This window comes from Echeneis naucrates, chromosome 9 (genome assembly GCF_900963305.1).
Source record: "Echeneis naucrates chromosome 9, fEcheNa1.1, whole genome shotgun sequence".
Taxonomy (NCBI): Eukaryota; Metazoa; Chordata; class Actinopteri; order Carangiformes; family Echeneidae; genus Echeneis; species Echeneis naucrates.
Window position 1 is genome coordinate 680764 of NC_042519.1, and position 15057 is coordinate 695820.

The window sequence follows — 15057 nt, forward strand, 5'->3', positions numbered from 1 at the left end:
GTAATAAATGATAATAAATGTAATGATATTCTGATGCTACAGAACTATAATCAAACAGTTATGAGCTGATACCAAACATTTGAATATTATTATTGCTGACAGTATTATTGGGCTGGTGTTGCTCAGTAACAGCAGGACAACGACCAGGACCAGGACTACAGTGTGTGTCAGCAGCTCAACTTGTGTGTGCTCTCGTGCTTTGGGAGGTTTCAGTGCGGACCAGAGGTGGATTTGCTGACCAGCCACCAGTCGGTCGACACGGCAACCGAACGGCGCGGCCAATGGGAGCGCAGCGGGGCGGAGAGCAGCGGCAGATTGTACTACGGTGTGAGTATCTTCAAGCAGAAGCCGCTTCTCACGCTCCGGCTGCCGCTAGTCAGCATCTTCTGTTTTATGGATTACACAGTTTCCCTCCAAGTGCAACATCAGCTGGCCGTGTTCCCGACACACTTCTACCAGGGCTACAGCGTGGAGTTACAGGTACGGTCCTTTACACCCTACCTGCTTGCCCGTCCTCCTCCTCATCGTTCATGCATGGAGAGGAGTGTGTGTGACTTTATGTAGATGCCCTGCTGCAGGGGAAGACACTGTTGTGTTGCATGCTGATGTATGTTACCGCCACCGGGAGACGCAGCGCGGCGCCGCGCCGCACATGTGGGTGCAGGAGACAGAGAAGCTGCGGCTGCTCGCCAGCAATCAGGTGCTTTATGTTGAAGAGGGACTGGGTTGTGTAGGCCGGTCCTGAAGGGGGTCCCCACCACAAAGAAACTAAGCCATCATCCCAGGCTCACGGCAAACTTTCAATATAATACAGACTGGAAAAAGTCCTGCACCCAGACTTTAGAAGTAGTCGAAGATCAACCCCGCAGTGTCTTGCTCTTGTAAACACACGCGCGCGCTCGAATACACGCACAAGCGCGCGCGCACACACACCATCTATCCCGGGTTGCTCGGTTTCTAGGACAGAGGCTTGTCGATTCTGTCAAGGTGACATTTAAGGTGGACTAAATCAGCGATGTGGCGGGAGAGTGGGTCACACTGAACAGGTTTCAGAAAATAACGGATTTCTTTATCTAAGGTTGAAGCAGTTTAGTTAATCAGAATTATAAATCATAATTATGACAACAGCAACACCAATAATCTCACTTGATGAAGTTTTGCTCTTGAAACAATTCAGGACCACAAACAGATATTTAATCATCGAGTCAGTTTTTATTTTCTCTCTAAAGTGAATGATTTGTGTAACTATAATGTTGAAATATGGATATATGAAAAAATGAATATACACTAATAGACCGATATCAAGATGACCTGAAGATGGGCAGTTTTTTCTTCCATTATCGAAAAGAAAGTAGCTGAAGGAATTCTGTAATTTTTTTCTTGATGGAATAATTAATAATCACCTAATCATCTTTGGTCTATAATTGCTACCAAAAAACATGTTCTCCATCCTTCTCTCAGGAAAACTCCACTGTTTGTCTCAAGTTACTTCAGGCTTAGGTTTTCAACAACAGGCCTGATGTTTTCATCACTGACTGATCTGTTTTGGTTAATTTTTGCTCTACAAAAAGCACATCTCCTTGGTGTCCTTAAGATAAAATCAGCAAGTTTACTCCCTTTTCCTTAAAAACTGAAATAATTGATATATGACATTTGTTTCTGTTGATGTTTTCTGTTTATAAATTGAGGATAGAAGAAGGTTGGGTTTCTTTTATTTTCTCAGGAGGAAGGAGTCACCTGTGAATGAGGTGGACACAGAGACGGAGCTCAGAATTACTGCATTAAACACTGCATTCTTCTCTTTTTCCTCCTGATTTCTCCTGTTATATAAAACCAAGTTCAAAATATGTATGATGACGAGGAGATGGCTAGAGGAAGTGAAGGACCATCATGCTCAAAGGATGTTTTAATGTGAAACAGGAACCTCCAACACTAAAGATCCAGACGGATGATTGGTTTGATTCTGCAGCTTCCAGAAGGAGAAGACAAGGAATGCAGCATTTCGCCCAGCAGGCACTCAGAGCTCCATCCCCGTTTTTTTGACTCCTTCCCTCTGAGAAACCATATGAAACCATCACCCTGTCCTTCTGCAGACCACAAGATGGCTCAATTAAATCTTTGAAAACCTAAATGACTGCAACGCACCTCCTGTCTCAGACGACAGTTACTGTAACAGCTCGGCATTACACAGTTGCAGATAACGAGGCTCCAGCTTTGACTGCTCCTTTAATGATGTTCTGCAGGTTCTGTAGTTGTCCTCTCTGTTTATAAAAAAATGTGAAGTAGTGAAGACCACAGCTTTCCTGCCTGCTTTCTGTAATATGCTCTGCTTATAAATAACAGACTTTGAAGCCCATCAATGTCATCAACAATTGTTTGCTTTTGCAAAGCTGAACTGTCTCTAATGCATTTTCATAGCCGTTATTTTCAGTTCTGGCTCCATTATTTCTTTCACAGGAGGTCAACTGAGTTGGATCTCAGGATTGTTATAAATAGCACACAGAGTAGTAAAAAGCTCCAATAGTCTGAACCGCAACACATTTGCTTTCACAGCAGGCAGAAGTTGATTTAAAGGTAACATGTGCTTTATCAAAGGTGATGAATCTGTTGCTCCGCTTTTTCATAGCAGCTGAAGGACAACCTTAAAAGCCTCCACACTGATCTTCGATCTGCACAAGCACCTTTATCATTTTCCAAAAGAGCGGTTTTCACTATTTATCACTGAATACAGTGTCTAAAACGTGAATACTGATCTTAATCTAAAGGTCTCTTCAGACCATATGGACCTTTTACATTTACCTTTAGACTGTATGGGGAGATTTAAGTGAGATGTGAGAGTTTTTACAGAAGGGAAAAAGATGCTTATTGGAGTCTTTACGTTGATCGCCGTTGATCGTAGATCACCTAATGGACTGAAAAACGAAGGATTCCACACATTAAGATAACGTGACATGTTAACTGGATATCTTGGCAGCTGTATTTTAAGCCTTGTGTTCAAGAGGAAATACATTACTTCCTTTTTCCTGACCGCCTGTCACTCTTTGTTGCACTCTACATTTCAGTCAGTGAATTAGACTTGGGGAGCCCTTCATCAGAGGTATATATTATATTCATAAGAGGCGTCTTATGGAATATTCAGGCAGTGGTGTTTCTTTAACGGAAAATAATTTGACTGAAATTTTGCCCAATCTCACAAAACTGACCAGTGTCATGATTTTATTGTTGCACGGAATCAACGTTTGCCCTAAATGTGTGTTCTGGCTGACCACCAAGCTGATTATATTACTGAAGTGTAGGCAGTCTGCCAAATGTATGTGCCAATGGTTTCACTCAGCAAATCTGTGGCCCATGCTTAGGTCACGCTGAATGAGAATGGTCCACTTAGCAGCAAACACAAAGAAACTCTTCATTGTTTTGACATCCAGGTATGGCATTACAATTTGGCTTGAATTTACATCCTCAAGGCCAAACTAGAGAGACCAGAACGGTGGAGACTGGTCGGGCGGCAGATCAGCGCACAAGGCTCTGGTAGGAAGGGTTAGTCTTCTGTGTGGGACTCATTCATCCAGACTGGCTAATTTGCCAGATAGACTTATATGTACTCCGAACAAATTGCAAGTGCAATAATACAAGAAAAAATATTATAATAAACAAAAGTTTTGATGCAGATGGGGCTTCCCTCCAAAAAAAAAACAAAACAATAATTCCATATATGACTGCATACACAAACTTTTTGTGTTCAAAAAGGAGTGGGTGGAAGTATAAACTTATTAGTCCCACCTTTTCCTACTTTACAGTCAACAAATAATCTAATTTTCTAAGTTATTTACAGTAAGTGACATTTTATCTACAATACAAAAATTAAGAATATTGCATACATATAGAGCCACACCTCCTCCACCTTTATCTTTCCTATCTCTATGAACAAGCTCAGAGCCTTCAAGGTCAAAATTCATCTCGTCAGGGTTAATCCATGTTTCAGTAATTGCAATAACACTAAAAGGTTGTGTAAATTGACTTAAGTAATTTTTGATTTGTGAAAGGTTTGCATATAAATTTCTAGCATTAATATGGATCAAATGGCCATGTTTTAGTTACCAGACATTCATCCACAGGAGATTGGAAAGCACGTCATCCCTTATTGCTGCAAGTTTTGTCTTCAGAACACAGTGGTTAAAAATATTGCTCCCCAGTGTCAGTATTTAAAGACTTGGTGTTGACAGCCCACTTCAGTTTTCACCTTGGTCACAATCAAGTATTTCCATCTGTCAGTTGGTACACTTTAAATCTGTCATCTCACCTCCAGTCTCCTCAGTGGATGGAAGGATTAGCATTTTATAGGCTGAATTTCTATGTTTGACTTGGCTAAGAGTATTCTAGGGAAATCAGTCATTTCCCAGACAATTTAGAGTCATCAATTAACCTAAACATGATGTCTTTGAACAGTGGGATGAAACCAGAAGACCGGGAGGAAAACCACGTATGGGGAGAACTTGCAAACTCCGCACAGAAAGGACCACTGTGCTAACATGTTTCCCTGCCCTTCAATTGCTTCATGAGAATTAATTTTGATTAGTTTGCTAATCACCAGGATATTACAAACCTTGTTGATGATGAATCATACTAATGCTTCTGACTTTTCTGGAGTGCAGTTTTGAGTCAGGCTGAGTGAATTTCAGTGAATTCCTACACCTTTCAGACAAACTACAGTGAATTTTGATCTATTGATTCATCCTCCCCTCCAGATTGACTGTAATGATTCTGGTAACAGTGTATCAAGTTTATTTCCAAATATCTTCAAAGTTAATGAGAAGGGTGAGGGTGGTACTAGCCCCAGATCCACTTAGCTGTTGGCAGGCCAAGATGGTGCCCTTCAAATTCCTGAATCGTCTGAATTCCCACTGTACAAACTGTCTTCATCTATGTTTTTTTCCCAGAGAATCACCATCAGAGAGACAACAAAGCCGTTAAAGCACTGAAACTACTTCTCAGGTTATAAAACAGTTCAGCTCATCAGGTCAGATGCAGTTGGACAATCATAATGACACATTTTTAGATAATCATGATGATCCTTTATTTAGAAAAAACACAAGAAACTTGTGCAACAAAAAATGGACCAGACTCAGTGATTACCTTCCTAGCAACAGACTTTCGCCCTGCTCTATGTTCCCTACAGATAATATCCAACTAGGCCAGAGAGCGGTGATAGCTTTCATGTCTTTGGGGTCATCAGATGGGAACCTCCTTTCAACGGTGTTTCATCTAGTTAGGCCCACAACACCTCCAGAAGGCTAGACCGTGAACACTGGCGTCCCAGAGTCACCCCCTAATGCCAGCCATCACCGCTCATCACACAAAGACAACTACCTCAAACAACATGACTGTCAACTACTCTGACCTCTCACCAACTGCACCAGTGAAAGTGGGGTGGGGATACAGACCCTGGTTCAGGTAGGCGGGAGTAATAGAAGAGGTGGAGATAAAAGTAGGGATGGGATACAGACCCTGGTTCGGGTAGGGGGCATGAAAGTATAGAGAGTGCAGGAGGTGGAGGCAATACAAGCTACACTACCAGATTCAGCAACTAAACTCACCTGAACAGTCCTATACTCAAACAAAACCAACACACCAACACAGGCCAACTCCCCTGGACTAACCACATGGTGACAAAGAGGCTCAAACAGGCCACACCCTCCACTTAAATACACTTCCCCTTCCTGGATTCCTCGAGTCTGTCTATCTTAAGCGCTCCCCCTGCTGGGCCCCCAGCTACTATTACTTCTTCTAACCCAAATCCACTGACTGGATCTTACTGCCTCATCTGACGTTTCCTTCACATTTCTTCACATTTCCTCCTAAAATTGCCTCCCTCCGTATATCTTCAATGCCTGCAGCTAAGCTTTTTAAAACCTGGTTATGTTGCCACGTATATCGGCCTTGTGAGAGACTAACCTTACAACTGGACAAGATGTGCTTTAGAGTTGCAGTACCTGGACACAACAAACATAACGGGTCTCCATTTACCCAGAGTTTTAGGTTCTGGGAAGTTGGCAATACATCATATGCTGCCCCTATCAAAAAACTAATACTACTTTCCTCCATACTCCACAGCTCTTTCCAACTAAGCTTTTTCTTCTCTACACATTCCCAGTTCAACCACTGTCCCTGCTTAGCCTGAGCCAGTGCCCTCACACCCCTTAATATTTCCTCCTGTCTACGAACCTGCTCTACACCTAGCTTCCTCTTTTCTTCGGGCTCTGCTCTGCTCCACACCGGTTTGCCTGGGCCAAGCCCCAAGCCTCCCCGGCCTATCTGTACATTACCCACAATCTCTGTATGCCTAAGAGCTGCTTTTGCTTCCTGCACTGCCATTCTTGGATTCCATTTTCTCCCCTTGGTTGGGTTTGGAACCACCTTACTAACAACCACATCTTTACTCCCAGATAACAGGAGCTCTGTCCTAACCTTAGTACATTTAAACTCCTCCACTAGACTAGATACTGGGAGCTGAAGTATACCTTTCCCATACAGTGCCACAGTGCTTAAACATCTCGGAACACCGAGCCACTTCCTAATGTAAAACTTACTAGTCTTTCCATTTTCTCTGCAGCAGATATTGGAATCTCATATGCTGACAGTGGCCACATCAACCTAGGAAATAATCCAAACTGCAAACACCACAGCTTCAACTTTCCTGGAAGTCCTGATTTATCTATTCTGTTCAGTCCCTCAGCAACATCCTTCCTAAACTGCACTACCTGTTCTCCGTCATGCAAATCTGCCTTGTACCACCTACCAAGGCTCTTTCCTGGTTTTTCCCTAATTATTGGAATTGCCTCATCATCTATTACAAACTTTCGATCACTTAATCTTCCTCTACTTATTGAGATACTTCTCCACTTACTAGGCTTGATTCTCATACTAGCCCACTCTTTATTACGTCTCTCAACTATTCTTTTCATACATGGCACCGTTGTAGTTATCAACGTCATGTCGTCCATATATGCCCTAATTGGTGTAAGGCGCATCCCATCCTGCCACCTCTCTCCACCTACAACCCACCTAGAAGCTCTAATAATTACCTCCATTGCCATTGTGAATGCTAATGGAGAAATCGTACACCCTGCCATAATACCTATTTCTAGCCTCTGCCAACCTCAGAATCAAATATGAGCGACATAAACAGGTAGGAATGTCTGTTTTTTGTCACCATGGTTCATTCAACCTCAGATGTTAATGACTTCCTGTTGATGCATGTCTGTCATCTGAGGTCATGGGACCCAGCTCTCCGGGACACTAACAAGTGCAGTTCTGACAATTGTATCAGTGAATGAATTTCTATGCTTCCTGGCTGTTCAAAACTGATCCGATTTAGTTGCAAGGTCAGTAGAAATCAGAGAAAGGCATGTGCAGTGGGAACAAATGAATAATGAAATGTCAAGATGGTAACCTCTGATAACGCCATCATCTCTGGCTACAAACATGTCAAATCTGCTCTATTTACCTTCGCATTCGTGGTCTGACAAAGGTGGGTAATATATTGCTAATACAAATGTTCTTTTGATCTGACCTAGAAACGATTCTTCAGACTTTACTCTTTCTGCACCAATTTTTCAGTGATTTACGTAAAACAGCAAGATAACTGTGAGACCAAAACAGAAGTGAAAATTTTGCAGAGCGAACAGTTAGTTAGTTATTCTTAGTGTTAATTCCTTAGACAGCTTTAATGGAGCTGTGGTGCCGGAGGGATTACTGTGATGTGTTAATGAAAAGGCAGATTGCTGTATGACAGTATATTCCACTCTAACCCTTACTGACAGTAACCAGGCTTAAGAGTGACTTTCCCAAACTATGTCAGGGTGCCCAGTTGATTTTTTTATTTCTCTGTGTGACAATTGCACTGAATTAAAAGCTAGGTAGATGGCGCCTGATGCTGAGGGATGTGGTTTACGTTGCAGGGTGCATGCAACTGCATGTCTGCAGTTGTTACCACCTTTACTTCAGTAGAGCTGTATGATTTGCAAAATTCCAACATATTTTTCAGATATTGCAATTTCAGTTGAAGTTATTGTGAACCACCACAATGCAGTTGTTGGTTATTTTACTAAACCAGCTTATCTGGAGAGTATGACCTGTAGACTGAGCCATCACTGTAAAGGCACAACGCTTATGGTGCTTACAATACACAACAATGTGGTGTCACATTTTCTCTTCATCAAAGATAGCAGCTTCTGTGATTTGGGTTTTGGACTTGTAAATATTATGACTTTGCATTTGGATTAATTGTGCAAGCCTTTCCTGAGGATGGCATCAGGTTGACTAGTTTGTCCAGACCTAGCCGTGAATTTTTGAAGTAATGTCAGAATTGTGGGTTTTAGCTCAGACTGACGCTGTTTTAATTGGGTCCATCCAAGATGTGTTGTTTACCTCAAGCTTTAAAGGCTTTAATTTACACTGGGTGAATCAGGCACAAGAAACCCACACATACACTCATCCTCTACCGCTTATCCATTTCCGGGTCGCTGGAGACAATCCCAGCTCACATTGGGCAAGGGTGGGGTACACCCTGGAGAGGTCGCCAGTCCATTAAAGGACCCACACATAGAGACAAAGAGGAACAACCACTCACACTCAGACCTTTGAACAATTTAGAGTCATCAGTTAGCTTCGACATGCATGTCTTTGGATGGTGGGAGGAAAACCAGGATAGATACCCAGAGGAAACCCACACAACCACGGGGAGAACATGCAAACTCCACACAGAAAGGCCCCCAGGAATCCAACCCATGACATTCTTACTGTGGGGCAACAGCGCTAACCACTATGCTGCCATGCTGCCCATAAGAAAGAATGTGCGCTGCCAGTCAAAAGTTTGGACACAGTTTCCTATTCATATGAATGGGAAATGAGAAATGAGATGTTGCACCTTTCACCATTAAGTCTTGCAGGGTGGAAGATGTACCATTTTAAGACAAAATACCACAAATCTGCTCCCACTTTTTGGAGCTTGTAAGTGGATTTTCTCTGTGAAATTTGCAGACTGAAACTTTTGTTAACGGGGTCTAATTATGAAATACTGCAAACAGGTCAAGCTTACAGCATTAAAATGATGTGAGTAGTAATGTGATGAAGCTGTTTATGATGGTGAAATCCTTTTGGACAGATGATGACATTTTGCCCATCATTCACTGCCACATCACTCCGGTAAGTGAGTGATTGCTGTCTCAAATTGCTGTCTCTGCTAGTCACCTTGATAAATAGACAGTAAACTGTTATCAACTGTTATCAAACTTATACTTAGCTACAAATTTCCCTTTCCTAAAGTGTTCAGACAATTCTGTAGCTCAGCTAATCTAATTAAATGATTAGCAATGCGCTCTAGCTCTCTCTCTCAAACTCTCCTTCTCCTCTCCTGTCCTGTGTGCTACATGTCTAGTTACTGCTCCACCTCCTTTTATGATAGTACTTCTTGTCATATATGCAGGTTGATGGCAGAAATTGAGGCAAGAATTTGTCACTTAGAGTCACGGCTCTGCACCCATATCTAGCCCAGCTTATGCTAGCGGGCCGACCTACAGCAACTCCTACAGCAGCCAAGAGAGTTTCCACCCAGCAACTCCTGAGTAGCAAGGATCTAGTCAGGGCGGCTGGGTGACTGTCTGAGACAAGAGACATACCCACAGACAGCAGCCCCCGGTTCACCACCAACCAGTTCACATTTCCAAGAGGTTCTCCCCACTCAGCGACACACCTGCTGAGTTATTAGCGATTCTATTCTGAGGAACTTGAAGTTAGCAACAACGGTGGACAAAGTTAAGTGTATCCCAGGGGCTAAAGCAGCCAGCATCCAGTCTTATCTGAAACTGCTGGCTAAGAATAAGTGTGAATATGGCAAAATTGTTGTTCACATCGGCAGCAACGACACCCGACTGTAACGGGTGTGGTATGAACCCAGATGCAGTACAAAGAGACGCAGGGTCAGTTGAGAAGTCTCAGATTTATTCAGAATATTGCAAGCAGGCAAACAGGAACCAGGAAGGCAAAGGCAGAACTCATGGTCGGGGAGAGAAGGCTGGGATGATATACTGAGACACAGACGAGACAGGTGAGTCAGGAACAGGCAGTGTCAGTACCCAGAAATCAAAAATGCTGGAAAGTCTCACATGGCAAAGAACAGTCTGGCAACTTGGTGAGTGTGAGGATGGAGTCTATATGCAAAGGTTGATTAGGGGAGATGAGCTGCAGGTGGGTGATCAGGTGAGTGAAGACAGGTGTGAGGAGTAAGGGGGTGACAGGATGTGGCTCGGCAGGGGCAGACTGTGACCAGGGTGTAAAGAGGCGGAACAGGAAGGTGGGCTAGAATTCCTGAGAACCCGAGAGCGCCATGTCCTTTGTTTGTGAGGAAGGCAAGTCCACTGGCGGATCCTCATCCTCGGGTGTAGAGGAAAGCCTGGCAGAAGGTGTCCTATGATGAGGGGAGCCCCTAACGATGCTGCTTTGGAAGGACTGGTCAGGATACTGCAGAAGAAAGTGCCTAATGACGTGCTGATCCAGGATGTGTTGAGCAGGAACCCAAGATCTCTCCTCGGGACCATAGCCCTCCCAGTCAACGAGGTACTGGATGCCTCTTCCACGTAGATGGGACAGTGTAGGTAAGTCCTCCATCGATGAGAAGAGGAGGTGGTGAAGGAGCAGAAGGCACCAGTGAACTCTTGCAGAATGGGCCCACTGGAGTAAATCTGACCTCAGGATTACAGGCAAATACAATACTAGGGCATACACTGGGACCCAGGCTGACCCTCTGTGGAGGCTTTTATCCTCTCCTCTATCTCCCAGGTCAGAGATGCCACAACACATGGGGATGGGAGGATAGTATCCAATGCACTGGTATCTTCATCCTCCTTCTGGAATGGACAGAAAAGGGCATCAGGTTTGACATTGCAGGAGCCAGATCTGTAGGAAAGGGTCAAGTTGAACCTGGTGAAGAAGAGGGCCCACTATGCCTGTCTAGAGTTGAGTCTTTTTTTTGCAGTTCAGATGTACTCCAGGTTCTTGAGGTCAGTCCATGCCAGGAAGGGCTGTTTGGTTCCCTCCAGCCAGTGCCACCTCTCATCCAGGGCAAGCTTCACAACCAGAAGTTCTCGATTGCCAAAGTCATAATTTCTCTTGGCTGGTAAGATGCGCAGAGAGACAAAAGGCACATGGATGTAGCCTCTGGTCACTGGTTGCTTGCTGGGACAGGACAGCCCTCACTCCAACATCTGATGCATCCACCTCCACAACAAACTAGGTGATGGGTGTGGGTCGGGGAGTTGGATAATGGGTGCAGAGCTGAAGCTGTCCCTCAGGATCTGGAAGGCGGCACTTGCAGACTGGCGTCACCAAAAGGGAGTCTTTGAGAACGTCAGGGAGGTGAGAGGAGCAGCAATAGAGCTATAGTTCTGGATGAAGCGCCTATAAAAGTTTGGAACTCTATTTGGCAGGCAGAGTGAGGCAGTGGCAGAGTTTGACACAGACAGAGGTCACAAAGATTAACATGGAGTCACTGTAGTTTTCTCCAGCCCCTTCCCCAGTCAAACCAGTGATGACATGTATAACCTCTGGCTGTTGAGGTGGTGTCCCGAAAACAATGTGGGGTACATAGATACTTGGAATACTTTCTGGGGGAGACCTAGTCTGATTAGGAGAGATGGTGTCTATCCCACCGTGGGTGGGGCCACTTTCATATCTAGGGTTCTGGCCAATTTTACGAGAAAGCTAAAACCCTGACAAGCCCTGAGTCGAGACCAGGAGACCGAGCCACAGTTTAACATGCTCCTCTGCACCTCAGTCAGAGTGGTCCCCTGACCACCGAAATTTAGAAAAGTTACTAAACCTAAATTAAACAAAAGGAGGAGCTAAAATCCAAAAGTTAACTGAAATCAAAACAACCATAAAATCTGTCCCAAATAACACTGCAATTAAATCTGGACTTTTGTCAATTTGAAAACTATCATCTAAATCTCTACTAGTCAATGACCTCATAACTGATCACCGTATTTATTTCGTAGCTGGATGAGTATATCATTGTAAATGAAGCTACACCCCCCACTCATCTTAATTTTCATATCCCTCGTACCACAGGTCGAGGTGGGGGGGTGGCTGTGATATTTCAGTCAAGGTTATTAATCAACCCTAGACCAAAATCTGCCTGTAGTTCTTTTGAAAGCATCACTCTTAGTCTTTCCCACTCAAACTGGAAAGTTGAAAAATCATTGAATCATCGAATAAGCTGTTGCAAACCAAAAATATGTATACATTGGGGGGGGGCATTTGTTACTTCCATGCCTATCCAGGACTACTGTAATCTCATTATTATCTGGATGTCCAAACAAATCTCTGAAAGGCCCTCAGTTGATTCAGAATGCTGGTACATAAATATTACCAGGAACTAGAAACTAGAAAAAGAGATCACATCTCTCCTGTGTTACCTTCTCTTCATTGGCTGCCGGTAAAATTCCAAAGAGAATTTAAAATCCTTCTGTTAACATATAAAGCTCTTAATGGCCAAGCTCCATCATATCTCAGAGAGCTCATAGTTCCTTACTGTCGTAGTAGGCCACTCCGATTATCGCTAATCCATGTTCCTCCAACGCCCGCTGCTCACATATTTCATATAGTATTATATGTTCCTGCTTGCACCTGTTTTGAATATACCCTCCTCCTACTCGACCCAACTTTTCCCCCCAGTCTGTCTCTCTCTCTCGCTAATCAAACAGAGGAGGCTGGCTCTGTAGTATAATTCTCACATACTCTCATACCGTAAAGCAGACGTCAAGAAAGAAAATGCCGTTCCAGTGGCTCTGAAGAGTCTCATCGAGCCTGGAAAGAAAGCTTAAAAACATATAAAAAAGGTCTCCACAGTGCTAGCTCATATTATTCAGCACTAATAGAAGAAAACAAGGCCCAGTCACCCTACTCACTAACCCTAGCCCTCACCCCCTACCTTTAACCCTAAAAAAGAAGCCACAAGAGTTTGGGCTTTGTAATCTTCCCTAGTAATTGGGACACCACTTCCTACGTCACTAGGTTGTTTACATTTGGGCACGCAAGGGATTTGAACATTCCATTAATTTCAAAATCAAAATCAAATCAGATCATATTTATTTATATAGCACCAAATCATAACAAAGTTACATCAAGCCACTTTACATATTCAGTCTGTGTTCCCAGTGTCTGCCCTCCCCTATGTCTGTCCAGTGAGCTAGCAGCCGGGCAGCTGATGCTCCTGTTTTCCATTGTCATCAGTCTAAGTGAAAAGCCCAGTCTTTCCCAGTGACTTTGTTAAACATTTGTTTTCAGTGTGTGATTTTTGTGACTCACCGTGTTTTTCCTGTTATCGGAAATCCACCTCGCTCATCTGCACCTTGCCGGTATCAGCTGAACCCGTTCCTGACCCTCACCGTGCAACTCTATGTTTCTCCTCTCCGTCCTGCCTCATAGAGCAGCTTCACTGCACTGCCTACCCATCCAGCCCCTAAGCACATCTCACCAGTGATTCCCTGGTTGCTCGGGCCCTGCACTCACCGGCTTCTCCGCTCCACCTGGAGCCCTACTAAAGTACTTCATTAAAAAACCTAAACTGATTCCTGTCTTGCATTTGGGTCCACACTCAGCTGTTATTGTGACACATATAAAGCAGGTCTAGACCAAACTCTTTATAAAATGATTAAAAGAGACCCTACAGATCCCCTGATGAGCAAGCACTTGGCGACAGTGGCCTGCTGCTCCCATATCTTTATGAACACCATACAGTATCATTTCTATGAACTTCATGCAGTTTTGAAGATCCCCTCCTCCTGCTCTCATTCTCTCCCTACTCCCTCTCTCTCTCTCTCACTCTCTCCCTCCCTCTCCACCCAACCGGTTGAGGCAGATGGCCGCCCCCCTGAGCCTGGGTCTGCCCGAGGTTTCTTCCTCTTAAAGGAAGTTTTTCCTTGCCACTGTCGCCAAGTGTTTGTTCATTTGCTCATGGGGGATCTGTTGGGTGTCTTCAAAGCATTTTATAAAGAGTTTGGTCTCGACCTGCAATACATGTAAAGTGCCTTGATGTAACATTGTTATGATTTGGCGCTATATAAATAAATCTGATTTGATTTGATTTGACCCATTTCGACAAACCAAAATAAATCCATAAAACCTGTTGTAAGGCTTTTAAAACACTCAAATAATAATGTGGCCATTGGCTGAAAAAATCAGCCTCTTATTAGCTGAGCTAAATTCTGGCATTCTTCAGCCTTTCTCTTTACCCGATGCTGTAACATTTCTCTTCTATAGTATTTGCTGCAGTTTCAGGCAGAAAACAATGTGGCTCTAGGAAACAGACCTCATCATTTATTTACACAGCATCAGGGGATAATTCAGGAAGTATACAGGGAACCTAACACCTCAGAACATCCTGCATGCATCACACCACAAAGTTACAACAGAGGCCCTTAGTAGAGATGTTTTGATGTTTTTCGTCACTGACTCTGTATCTATTAATTCAATACCAAAGGAAAATGCAGCACATGCTCCTGCCTACACCTGTTTTGAATATCCCCTTCTCTTGCTCTCATTCTCTCCCTACATTACATAACCCCGTCTCTCTCTCTCTCTCTCTCTCTCTCTCTCTCTCTCCCTCCCTCTCTGTCTCTCTCTCCCTCCCTCTCTCAACTCCCTCCCTCTACCCAACCGGTTGAGGCAGATAGCTGCCCGCCTGAGCCTGCTTCTGCCTCATGGGGAGATCTGTTTTGTCTCTTAAAATAATTTTATAAAGAGTTTGGTCTAGATCTGCTCTATATGTAAAGTGCCTTGATGTAACTTTGTTATGATTTGGCGCTATACAAATAAATCTGATTTAATATCAAGTTCACATGATATTTTTCAAGGCTGGTATCACAACGATCCCAGTCCTTTCTGTGGGATCCACTGCTGGATCCAACCAGGTGTCTCGAGAAACCAATTCTGTTAGACTCTGAAAGAAGTCACCAAAATTTAACATCTCCAAGAGTCCACTTTGTTCTTGCTGTTTTTGAG

At 43.7% G+C, this 15057-nt stretch overlaps 1 protein-coding gene across 1 annotated transcript in view; it reads left to right on the plus strand.

Moving 5' to 3' along the window:
• The first annotated feature begins 380 nt into the window (after positions 1–380).
• The window catches only part of zmat4a (zinc finger, matrin-type 4a), a 154838-nt gene continuing 140161 nt past the window's right edge, over positions 381–15057 (plus strand). The window contains exon 1 of the mRNA XM_029509820.1: positions 381–480. Within this exon, the coding sequence (XP_029365680.1) occupies positions 394–480 (87 nt within the window). The 5' untranslated portion in view covers positions 381–393. The remainder of the gene's footprint in view (positions 481–15057) is intronic.